A 13785-nucleotide genomic window follows, 5' to 3' on the forward strand; every position below is an offset into this window, starting at 1 on the left:
ACAACAAAGATATAGTTATTTACGTTACAATAAAAGTTTTGCATTAATGAAAATGCTGAACTTAATGATTCAAAATTATCAGTTGCTATTTTCGCGTATTCGGGAATGAGATAGTTTATAAACATGAAGGAACGGTTATCCGGTTCCGAGTCTTCTGTGACAGAAGTTCCTCATCCAGCAGAACCACAACCAAACTCAAGTCCAGCTGATGAAAACACTGTGGAGCCTGAATCAACTTTGGAAATACCAAGTCTTCCCAAAAGATTATCAATTTTAGAAACTCATGGGTATACTATTGGTCGAACAATCGGGAACGGATCCTATGCATCTGTTAAGGTTTCTTTAATTTTAGTTAAATGACTAAATTTCTGTCCTATGCATTTCCCCTGAAATATTGCGGTACAGATACGGTGTATTACTTATACATATAATTTGTTGCGTATATGCATGAAAATTCATGTTACATATTCCAGCTAGCCTATTCCGAGAGGCATGGGTGCAATGTTGCCATCAAGATTGTTGCAAAGTACAATGCTCCTTCTGATTACCTCACCAAATTTCTTCCTCGTGAAATTGATGTAGTTAAAGGGCTGGCACATCCAAACATAATACATTTCATGCAGGCCATAGAAACCACTCACAGGTGACTTTTAGTAGCGGTAATTTATCAAACTTCAGTTTTGAGGTGTCAGTTATAATAAACTGATTCCTTCGTCACTCAAAAAATCAATATAATTTTCTTGCCTAAAAATTTCAAATATCTTATACTTTGGAGAGATTAAAATAATCAGAGGTAGGTTTTTAACTATTTTCTTCATAAACTGTTTACAGTGCCTTCTTGGGTAACTTGAGGTATTGGAATAAATTTCTTTTTTATTACATATCGCATTTACGTTCCTTTTAAGATGTTAATATACCAAATGCTTCCCAAAGCAGGATTTCAAATATTGCAAAACTTATTTGAGAAATAATTAAAATATTTGTCTCTGAATAGGGTATATATTATAATGGAATATGCAGAAAATGGCAGTCTCTTGGACATCGTTAGAAGATTTGGCCACGTTGATGAAGTTAGAGCTAGGAAATGGTTCAAACAGCTAGCAGATGCTATTTATTACTGCCATGAGCGTGGAATAGTGCATAGGTTTGTTGTATCACTTTCTTTCAAATGTATTTTATTAAACCTAACGTTTTTATACTTATTCCTTTATTGATTTGGTTATCACCTGGACAGTAGGAGACTTCAACCACTTTAGTAGATTTTACACTTTTTCGTCTGATTGCAGTTGGTTAATAATGCAGTATTTTTATAATATATGCTGATGTATTAGATTGAAAAGGACTCTTCAGGCACTTCAGAATTCTTTAATTTACAGAGACATAAAATGTGAAAATCTTCTCATGGACCATGATTGCAATATCAAACTCTCTGACTTTGGATTCGCAAGAACTGTTCCTGAACCATTTGGCATGGGTCTGTGTGAAACATTTTGTGGAAGTTATGCATATGCTTCTCCAGAAGTCTTGCGGGGCATCCCATATCAACCTAAACACTCAGATGTTTGGTCGATGGGTGTTGTTTTGTTTGCTATGGTGTATGGGCGTCTACCCTTTGATGATTCACACTATAATCATCTTCTCAAGGCAAGAATTCATTAAATGTAGCAAATTAAAAAATTTATTTAAGACATACACTGTAGTTTTCTAAAGAATCTAAGGCAAAAATGTGAACAATGCAGAAAAATATTATGGAGGCTTTTTCCTAAATTCTGACTTTTTAGCTTTCTTAAGTTTCATAATTTTCTTGAAACTCGCATTCATACCCATATAATCAGTGCATGAATCTATTTTGTCATAAGGCTGACTTTTTTAATTGTGATTATTAGCATTTGACCACATTATCTTTATAATGTATTGATATTATCTCATCAAGGAGGGTGGAGGTGAAAATTGACCTAAACTGCATCACATGATTAATTTGTTCTCTTATCAGCTTGTTATTATTTTGAATTGAAGAACTAATTCCTTTCATGTTATCAAATGCTGTGCTAAATTTATGAAAATTAGTGAAATTTTGAAGCTATCTAAATTTCCCAATTGTAGATGGACAAATCAACCTTTTAAATTCTTATTCCATTCCTAATTTGGGGAAAATAATGGGAGAGGTTTTGTAGAAAATGGAAAAGATATGGCATTTGCAATACAAGGACCTTTCCCGATTCGTAATATAAATAAGCATTGTAAGTACCTCACATACCTAGGGATTTTTAATTAATTTCTTTTTAAGATATACTCCTTTCTTCGAAAAATCACTGGTAAATCTCTTAATTCATGGGTAAAATATAACTCATTCTTAAAGAGAGATGAGCGCAAGACTTTTAAGATTTTTATTTTAGCTTCCTGGAATAGGATTAACTCACCTGTACAACTTTAATCACTTGAAATTTCTTATTTAGCAAATACAGAGAAAGGTGCAGTTCTTTGTTGAGCCAGAAGTCTCATCATCATGTAAAGAACTCATATCTCAAATTCTGGCCCCACTCCGTGTCCGCCTCCAATTGCCAGAAATTTTAAATAATCCATGGCTAAATGAGGAACCCGAGTCTTCACGCCTCAATACGAAAATAGTAAGAACGCTTCTCTTACCTTTCTTATCACTTTACTGAAAAGATCTTGGAAGTACCTCACTAAATGTTGGCAGATATTGGTCAGTCTTGAGTAAAGATATTTGCAAAGATCACATCTAGAATGAATTGAGAGGGACATTGTTAAATAATATTGGTGTATTGCCGTATACATTTGTTAGTTATCTTGCTAGTTGCTTTCCAATAGCTTGGCAAGAGGATTTGAGATCTTTCCAATATTTTTTCCTGCCTGGCAGTTCCCTTTTTTTCAGTGTGCCTGAATTTGAAAGTATGCCATTCCCTAATTCAGGAACAAAAACTAAAGAATGGATTATCGTGGACAGAACTTCATTCTTTTAATTCACGGGCATTTTAACAATTAAGCATGCTTGCATAAGCAAAGCGAACGCCCAAGGCGCTGAGAGATTTCCATGTAAATATTAATGCGCAATGTTATGTCTATATTTGTGGACAACTCAAATTTTATCAAATGCATAAAGATAAATGACAAGTAGAAAATTAATACAGACATACCAGAAAGATGGATAAGTAATGTAAAACAATAGAAAAGTATGGTCCATAATGTTCAAACTTTATACAGAGTAAAAACATTATGAACCCACAGCTTAATGTTAATATGTCGTTGGTATTGATGTTTACATGATGCCAGTTACAAGGATTAGTCAACGAATGTGATTGAAAGAATGAAATAATAGGGGAGAAGAGCCTTGCACGAAGATTTAAACTTGTGTTGTGGAAATAATACCCGAAAATAATTAAATATTATGAGGATAGATGATTGAAGTTTAAAGAATACTGTCAGGAGTCATTATTTTAGCACACATTAAGCGACAATTCTGTTAGCAAATCGAAAATATTCAAGAATATTTCCTCCTAGGTGGATAGTGGTGCCATCTCTTGGAGAATTGATGAACTACAGCCGGGGAGATGTGCTAAAGTGACGTCTGGTGATCGGTCAATGAATTGATGAGTCATACCTGTAGGAAACAATTTCAAACTATCCCAAAAATCAATTACTATAAGAGGTTTGAAAATTTAACCTGTAATGCAACATAAAGTCTGTTTCTTCTAAACGCCGAGATTTTCTCCTGGAGGACATTTTGGCGGATCGACATGCAGAAAAAAATGAACTTTGATTTGACCTACCAACAAATCCTGAAATATAAAACTTAAAAGAGTTTTGCAAAAAATAATTTAAACCTATGCTAGCAAACCTTCTTTCTCACTTTTCTTTGTTAATTAAATTATCTCAAATATTATTGTCTAATTAATTCACAAGCTTAGTATGTATGCCAACAATTTTACTGATAAAGAAAAAAATAAGTACACCAGGCTATTCACCATGTAAGAGGATCTCTGTGGATCAGACAATTATATACAAGCCGTCCTTACACTACAATACCCCTATTCCAAATGCGTTAAAGTGAAAAAGAATTACTATTCTAAAACTAGTACAAATTTCCAAATAATATTTGTGTAAAATGTTATACTATTAATTCAGTTAGGTATACATAGAAAATTTCAGGTGACTCAGAAAGGTATCAGTTAGATTATATTCTTGTTAGACACAGGTTTAGGAACAGTGTGATAGATTCGCACAGCTTCCCGGGAGTGGATACGGACTCTGACCACAATTTAGTTGTTATGAAATGTAGCGTCCGTTTCAAAAAAGATAAGGCAGAGGTGGCGGGTTAGGAAATGGAAATTAGAAGCATTAAATGGTTTGAAAAGGAAGAAATACAAACAGGCGGTAGAGGAAATCATGAAGGATGGTAAAGAGCTGAGTAGTATCGAAGAAAAATGGGAATGTATCAAGAAAGGAATATCAAAAGCCGCAAAAGACACTATAGGAACTGTTAACAGAAAAGGAAGAATGTAAACACAGAGTAAGGCAAAATTAAGTACAAAGAGTTAAACAATAAATTGAGGCGGGCGACAGATAAAGCAAAAAAAGCATGGAGGAAGATGGAATGTGAGGATATGGAAAGTTTGCAGAGGAAGATTGAAATTGGTGCGCTGTATAGCAAAGTTAAATCTTTATCGGGAAGTAAGAATGGGAGATCAACGATAGCAGTTAGAAATAAGGCGGGTAAGGTAATAGTTGATGCCGGAAAGATCCTAGAGAGATGGAAGCAATATATAGAAGAACTGTATAGTAAAGAACAAAGACCAACAAAGTTAGACATAGAAAAGGAACGTGAAGGAGAGGAAGACTGCTTAGGTCCAGGTATACTCGACGATGAGATAGAAAGGGCATTAAGGGATATGAAACTAAATAAGGCTGTGGGGGTGGATAACATTCCTGCGGGACTACTGAAATGTTTAGGGAAATGTGGAAGAGGCTATATGGGCTGATTTGTAGCATCTATGAGGAAGGAATCTGGCCGGAAGACTTTGTGAGATAAGCTTTAGTTCCTATTCCAAAAGAGGTTAAGGCTACATCTTGTGAGGACTATAGGACAATAAGTTTGATATCCCATGCAGCTAAAGTTGTTCTTAGGATCCTAAACAAAAGGATAGAGAGTAGGGCAAATGATTACTTAGGGGATGATCAGTTTGGGCTTAGGAAGGGGAGAGGTATGCGTGATGCCATTGCAGTAATGAGATTATTAATCGAGAGGAATATATAATGAATAGAGTGAATTGGGAAAAACTAATGAGTGTATTGAAGAAAATAGGGATATACTGGAGGGAAGGAGCCTGTACATCCTCAACCTGTACATGTCTCAGACTGCTCAGGTGCGAGTGGGGAACGGGGAGTCCGGATGGGCAGTGTTAGGAAGAGGTGTAAAGCAGGGTTGCCCATTATCACCACTGCTGTTCAACCTGTATGTAGAGGAAATTATTAAAGAGGCATAGGAAGAACTGGAGGTACGAATGAAAGTGGTTGGGGAATTCGTAAAATCAGTTAGGTTTGTTGATGACCAAGCTTTAGTTTGTCAGTCAGCCAAGGGGCTGCAAGTATTGCTGATTGAATTGGAAATTCAGTGCACCAGGTATGGGATGAGAATCAATATTAATAAAACAAAGGTTATGCGATTTTCCAGAAAGAAAAAGGCTAAGCTTAACATTAAAGTAGGAGGACAAAAACTAGAGCAGGTAGAACAGTTTACGTATCTCGGTAGTGTTTTGGACCAACACGGTCAAAGTAGTAGGGACGTAAGGAGAAGAATTGTGGTCGGCAAAGAGTCATTCACAAGGAGGAGGGAGTTGATGACGGGGACGTTGAGTAAGGATATTAAGAAAAGACTCGTGAAAACTTTGATATGGAGCGTGGATATGTACGGCGCGGAAACGTGGCCAAGGAAGCGGGAGGATATACGTAGATTGGAGTCTTTTGAAATCTGAGCGTTGAGAAGGATGGAGAAGGTGAAATGGATAGAGAAGAAAACAAATGAGGAAGTACTTGGTATGGTGGGCGAAGAGAGGAAGATGGGGTGGGATGAAGGGAGGAAGAAAGTACTCAGAGATGAAGAGGGAGCTGATGTAGAGTAGGATACTGGATTTTGTGTTTTGTTAGGAGTGACAAAATATTTATCCAGTAGCTGTGTCCATCCAAAAACCTAACTTAACCGGTAGATTACCTAACCCAATGCTAATTAGAGAATTGACTGGCAAATCACACTATACTTCATGAAAATTACAATGGTAGGCCTCATTTTTCAGCAAATAAATGTAATATTTTTATATTCTGTAGCTATGAAAATTAGTACTTCACACAATTAGCTTGTGCTAGTACAGGGGACTTTACTTCAGAAATTTGTTGCAGTAGTTTTTGCTTTTTCTGCAATTACCTTGCATTCAGGATACTTCCCTATATAACTCCATCTCCCTACCAACACCTATCTTGTAGTGAGATTGAATTATCTACCCATGACGTAAAAATAATTTGTCACTGAGGTATTTCATAGAGGAAAAAATGTGTATAATCTAAATAAATATGTTCAAGCCAATGAATGAGTTAGGATATGATGAGAAATATACAGTCTTTGTGTCAAAATGAGATTATTTAAGGCTAGATGCCAACAATTCAGCTCATAGATTTACTCTCTGAAATTGCAATTACTTGTGTTTTGCATTTGTTGCAATCATGATTAACCGCTGATATAAATTGAAACCTGTACAATATTCACGTAGCATACCATAGACAGAATTGTAGAAGTCAGATTAATTGAAACATGAATTAGGTTTCACATTCTAATCTAGTTTAAGTAACTTTACTTCCTTGCAAATGGTAAAAATATTATTGATAACACAGTCGTGATATCAAATGTATAATATATATTGCACACATTTATTATTAAATATCTATTCCTAATAGCATTTTATATTCAGTTTAATACATTATAATTAGTTTATTGACACTTTTCCACATTAGGAACATGACGGAAATGATCAAGATAAAACTTCTGAATCTGAGACAGTTGAAGTGAATTTACTTACAGAAGAAATTGATATACCCCTTGAATGTTTAGAAGGAGATGAAGAAGATAGCATTAGTAGTAAGACATCAATTGAAAATATAGGAAGTGTGACTGAAATTAAGGAAGATTTTTCCAGTATTAATGATAATTTTGAAACCCATGAATAAGTGGACGTCAAAAACAGAAATAAATCTCAAAGCTCTCAGCCACAATGTCATTTGCAAGGACCTTTAAGGGTGATCATATTTTGGAACAATTAGCAAAATAAATATCATCAGTTATGACTGTAACATAGCTCAGTTTTTAGGAACTGAAAATTTCTGACAACTGACCAGTCCTTACACTTATTTGGGTCATTTAACATTAGCAGTCATTAATTAATTATATATACCAAGTGATCACTATATTCCATTGTAAAGAGTAAATCAATGTGAACTTTTTGTTTTGACATATTAAAAGGATCTTTCTAGTTACAAATTATTGTCTGAGAGAAATGACGTTTTGGTTGCAAGTAGGCAAAGTTAAATGCTTCATCCTCTCCTTAGTGACTTTGATGTGAGCTCATATTGTGTTTCCTTAACTCCTCCCCATGTACAATGGAAATTCAATACTAATCAAGTGTGTACTTAAAGGCAACTCCACATCTCAAATTAAATCTTCACACATTGTTCACAAGCTATATTCTTTGAAATCAACGTCTAGTGAAAATTCACTCTTTGAAAAATATACTGAATGGTAAAATACAAGTGTGAGGTGCGTATTAAAATGAATGATATGATAAATGGTAACTTTCTGAGGAATCAAAAAAATATTGTTTATCTACTAATGATTATAGACAAATGAAATAAATGCACAATGTGAATAATTAATTCAAATATAGTAAAAATCATCCAATTCAAGTGACTGGAAATTGGATATACCATGAGGAATAGATGGTAATTTTGACTGTGGAGATAAGATGTAATTTGAAGTTAAAATGACGAGAACAATACCATCAGGTGATAATGAGATATCTCTGGTTGTCCTCAGAAAAGCATTTTAGTTTATGTCTATATTTTATACAACTCTGTTAATAATACTACACACAAATCCAATGACCTTGAAACAATGAAGTCCCCTAGAGCAGCAAAATAATTTAACTATGTTTTAGCTCTTAAAACTCTATTATACAATGAGAGAGTTCATAGGCATCTTTTGAAATTAGATTCTCAAAAATATCAACGTTTAAATTTTTAAAAAACTCTGGCCTTTACATCAAAGTTAAAAACATTAAGTACTTACATTTATAGTATTATTTCTTGGAAGGTTTTCTATGGCCAGTGATAACTTATCATTACCCAATGAAAACCTTCCAAGAAATAATATTCCCATTTGGCCTAAGTTAGAAGTCCCGATTACATAAGATATCCTATCAGCCCGACTCTTCATTACCTTGCCATGGACGATCAAAAATGCTGATATGTTAGCTGTTGTGGAACATTATTAAGAATAAAATTCGTATGAAGGTAAATGCATCATTGAACTGCTTGTCTGCCTTTCTGAGTTCTCCATTTGCGTTAGTTGTTTTAAGGTGATGACCGTTTTGCTGGCGACCCTGCCTTCATCTTCAGGTTATTCACTTTCAACCTGATGATGCAGGCAGGCTGGCCAGCAAAACTGTTATCACCTGAAGACAACTAACATGGAGGGACAACCCAGAAATGCAGAGACAAGCACTATTAAGAATAATTTACTGAAAGCTAGCAAATCAAATATTTTGGTTTGCTAAAGCAGTTAAGATATTAATGATTAAAACAGAGGTTTCAAAATGATTATCTAAGTAAAACAGGTAAAGTCACCCTTTTTTCAAATTGTCAAGCTAAAAGGATGTTAAAAACAAATAAAAAAGTCAAGCTGACAAAGCAGACTGAAAATACTGAACACTGTCCTCTCCCAACAATAATGCTTGCAGTAGATGGGAAAGAGTGGGGAAACCTCCCCTTTGGATCGGGTGAGTGCTCATTTGCCACAAAGCCCCTTTGAACGCATTAGAGCAAAAATGTATTATCTTTTTTGATACTATGCCTCTTGGAGAGAAGAATGGATTAGAATTTATAATATTTTTTGTGCAGTCAACTACCAACATTCCTATATCATAGCCTCTGAAGTTAATGGACTATGTCAACAATCTGTAACCTATGAAATGCGGTTGAGGAAATGTCATAATTTCACAGTGTCGAAGTCAGGCACCTTGATCACAATTTATTTATTTATTTATTTATTTATTCAGTATAAGTCCGAAAACAGCACATTCTGGCCTTTACATCGAACTATTAACAACGATAACAATGATCACATTTACAAACACCCAAGCCCTAGGTGGAGGAAAATTCACCCAGGCGGGAATCGAACCCGCGACCCTTGGAATGGCAGACGAGGACGTTACCCCGCCGCCAACGGGGTCGGCAAATTTAAACTCTATGAAATTTCTACATTTCAGGACCAATAAGCAGATGATGTTAATAAAAGTAACTGTCTTTGTATTTCCCGCAGTTGTTTGAATTTTTCAGAGATTAGTCCATATTAGGAGATGGAAGATAGATAAACAAATAATCAGCATTTACAGAATGAAGCCGAAACCCCCTCTTCCATTTAGGTTTAGTTCCACCAAGGATAATCAAGATTTGACAGCCAATTGTTTCCACCAACTAAAATCTGCAATAATTTAGTAGTTGTAGGGGAGGCAATTGACAGCTGAGGTCATTTCTGCCTTTAGGGATGGATAGGAAAGGAGGAAGGGTGGAGAGAAACCCAGCATCGGCTTAAGGCTACTCTTAACGAAAGGCACCAAGGGGTCCACAGCTTAATGTCACATTTAATGAATGATGTACTCATTCAAAGTGCTTTAGCGCCTCAATTAGGGATCAGGATACCACAGAAAAAATATCAGCCACCTCCAGGATTCAAACCTGGGCTCTCTGGGTGGGAAGACTGTGTTTTATCCACCGCATCATCCAGATCTCAATCTGCAATATTCAAAAATCATTTATTACTTGAAGGAATTCAAGTGTGATTGTCCAGGGATGATTTCCAGTAGAGTGATGGTCAACCAATAAAATACCGATGAAACCTCACAAAAAAACAAAACTAGGTCTTTAAATTCAATATTACACTCAGTAATACTACTATTAATAAATTTATATTTTCCCACAACATTTTGGATTGTTCATTAGTTGATCAATAATTTTAAAAATTTAAGACTACCAACTGTTCCCTTTGCTTAACAAATTTGCCCTTTATTTTGAGAATTAACTTGGTGACTAAGTTAGAGTTACTAAAAACAAGCAAGAGAGATTTTTACAGTATTCTATTTAATGAATGTCGCTAGTTAGTTTTTACAGTGATTATTTTGGATTCATGGGGGTTTTGGTATTAATGGTTTATGAAGTCATTAAATTAAGGATCCCTGTACTAATAATAGCCATTATCAAATAAAGTTTTGTCAAAACATGTAGTTTTGTGAGTGGTGCATATTTGAATTTTGTTGTTAGTGAGATGTAAGACTCGTATATTGATTAAGTATAACTGAAATGGTTTTGTTTCCCCTTGATTCGGATCCACATTATATTGCAGAGGAATATCAAGAATTTGATGGAGCTTATTTCTTAGAAATAAACGTTGATACCTACAAAGGTGCCAGTAGAAAAGAATTTTGGCAAGAGAATGGACATAAAAGTCACATCTATCTAAAAAATTATTTATTTTCAACACCTAATCCATTCAATTTTACAACATTTCATTCACATATTCATTAGAAGATGAGCAACCCTCAGGAAATGAAATAATAGCCACAGTTATCAGTAAAATGAATTGCTCTCTTGTTATTTCCCTGTCACATTCAATGATTTCATAAACTTGAAATAGGTAATGGCTTTTTCATTTGGCCATCAAGACCTTTATAAAAAAGCAACTACATAGCAATATATACACTAAAATGGAATTAACATTAGCAGGTTTACAGAACAAATATTCCACATTGGCTCAATGTGGTTTGTTAATTCATACACACGATTTGAGAGACCCTCTCAAATACTGCATTAAAAACACATCCTTTCCAGGCTATAAAAAAACAGGTACAGTAGGCTTTCAATAATCTGGGATTGAGATAAAAAAATCCTTTAAAAACTACACACAAAACTCAGTCAAGCATATTGCATAGTTTTACCAATCCAGTCTTGGTTGCAGTTTTTTAAATATCACATTATTAAGTATACTAGGCATTGAAGTTTCTAGAAAGAAAGTGTGATTAATTTTGACGGTTCATGGATCCATTTTTATGTATATTATAAACATTCAATCCCATCTGTGATACTGGTGAGATACACTTTACTTTTTTACAAATCACACATGCACAAACATGTGGCATGAAAATAATTAGGAATTTTAAGAGACATAGTTTCCTGGGTTTATAATTTGAATGAAAACATCTTAAACCTAAGCTTACTGATTTTCTTTGGCTGAATATGTAAAAATCAAATTTGGTTCCATTGAATAAGGAATCTGTAATCTAATGGAGAATGGATTATACAGGATTAGTTTTTTTGGAGCTATTATTTTTTCTGTCACCCCAGATGATAAAAAGCCTACTTAAATATGTAAATGCTATTCATACATACTGTATTAAAACATCATGTCAACCATCAATGACATAAAATGCCATAAATATATTACTTTAGTCAACAAAAAGTAAGTCAAACAAAATTTAAATAAAATAAAATGAAAATGCTGGACGGCATGAGGTCATCATTCAAACAACTTGTGAGTTAAGATCCTCCTTGTAGGTGGATCAAAATGATTATAATGCCACAAGGGTAATAATAAAAGCTTAGCATCGTAAATAAAAATTTCCACTTAAGTAAATTAACACAAAAATTTATCCATATAATTAAGAACCCCTATACATCTACTTGCAGGAGCATACTTTCATGATCAAAAAAATGCACCTATGCCAAAATAATGTGATTCCTCTAGACATATCGGTGTTTTCAGCCTCACGTCTTTTCAAGTCCCCTTAAAAACTGTTATGGATAAATTAAGTATTTTGAGGTTTTACATCTGATTAATCATTTCTTCATACACACCTAACATTAAAGATCTTAAAACTGTTTTGCTTGAATGAAACCTTAAAGTAATATCAGGCTGAAAAAAATCTAAGATTTTAAAATATTACCTTATAAAATCTAGGCCAATTTTCTTTATACAGGATGAAATCAGCAACAAACCACATGCTTACATTAACCACACATTTTCTGCTAGGCCATTTAAAAATTATATCTGTAAACACATAAATGCAAAATTTTGGCAGTTCCAAGGGAATATACATAATATGATAGTAGCTCATGTTTGATGAGTTATGCGAACATTTTCATTCATTTTCCCCTTTTTATATTGAAATTATAAAATCATACTTTCAAAAATGAGAAACTAACAAGTAGTTCCTAATATTAATGAAATATATTCTTCATACAACAAAGTAAGTCTACCTAGAGAAACCATTAAAATAGTTTTGGTTTCAGCTACTTAAAAATAAACAACAAAATTTCACACCAGTTAACAAATTTTCTAAATATTTCAAACATACCTACTGACAATTTACAGTGAGGTGAAAATTAAACATAGCATGCCACAGTTGAAATGAGTTATTCATCATCCACTCACCTAGGTATTATTGAAGTTAATAAGAGTAACTTTTCCTTATTTTCTCAAATGATGACAATTTAAAATGAATATAGTTTTCTTACGCAATAATATATTTTAGCTGATATGGCTTCTAACACTCATGAAATGGGGCTAGATTGCATTTATTTTTTTCCGGTTCAGAACCTAAGAAGAATTACTTACTCACAACCATAATTTGTCTCAAAGGAGACGAGTGAAAATAATTTTAGGAAACTAAGAGCATTTTTTTTTGAAAGTCTTTGCATTAACAGAAATACCCCCTAAAAGAATATTCTTGCTATCTCTTTCGAGTATGATGAAATAACATTTTAAAATTATAGCAAATGGTTTTCAGGAGGTTAGGGCTTTCCCCTGAAGGTGAAGAATGCAACAGCATACTTTATATTTATGCATACAAATTGATTTTTCAAATAGACAAAAAGTCTAGGACAAAATATATGTATGTGATAACAGAAGAAAGGACATCTCAATGAAAAGTGTACTACTACCATTGATTTCAATCCCAGTAAGAATTTCAAAGAAGGATGCTCTTAATGGAAATCAATTTTTAGCTTTCTTAAAAATATTACTCTTAAGTAGATTCGAGCAGTCAATCACAATGGCTTAAATGATACTCAATCACTTGTGTGGTAAAAATATAAAAAGAAAATGTTTATGCTCACTACTGCCATGTGGTCTTCAGTTCACTGCTATCAGTGTAACAACAATCTCTCTTCAACAAAATCACATAGAACAGGTGTGCTTGCCATTACAAGTACAGAGCATTACTCAATTATTCAGGTGTTTCACAATATGAAATGTCTTTGCACATTCCCTTGATTTCACTAGTTTTGGAAACATTTATATTAGAACTTATTTTCCACTTAATGCTTCTAACATTAGCGTGACTTATTAATTACTACTTAATTTTTCTGTCAGATAATAAATGGTCACAATTCACCAACTTGGGGAAAAAATACAACCGCCGTCATCATTCCTTATCAAACTCCTCCAAAAAT

The 13785-nt window shown here is 33.9% G+C and overlaps 1 protein-coding gene across 1 annotated transcript; it reads left to right on the top strand.

Annotated features, from left to right (window-relative positions):
* The first annotated feature begins 3 nt into the window (after window positions 1-3).
* LOC139690083 (testis-specific serine/threonine-protein kinase 3-like) lies at window positions 4-3753 on the top strand. The gene is made up of 6 exons (XM_071587288.1): window positions 4-336; window positions 474-643; window positions 995-1144; window positions 1377-1644; window positions 2457-2627; window positions 3523-3753. The coding sequence occupies exons 1-6, from the start codon at window positions 124-126 to the stop codon at window positions 3610-3612; spliced, it is 1062 nt and encodes a 353-aa protein (XP_071443389.1). The 5' UTR covers window positions 4-123; the 3' UTR covers window positions 3613-3753.
* Window positions 3754-13785: the final 10032 nt, after the last annotated feature.

Source organism: Hetaerina americana, unplaced genomic scaffold (genome assembly GCF_022747635.1).
Source record: "Hetaerina americana unplaced genomic scaffold, ioHetAmer1.1.p SCAF_3, whole genome shotgun sequence".
NCBI classification, from domain to species: Eukaryota; Metazoa; Arthropoda; class Insecta; order Odonata; family Calopterygidae; genus Hetaerina; species Hetaerina americana.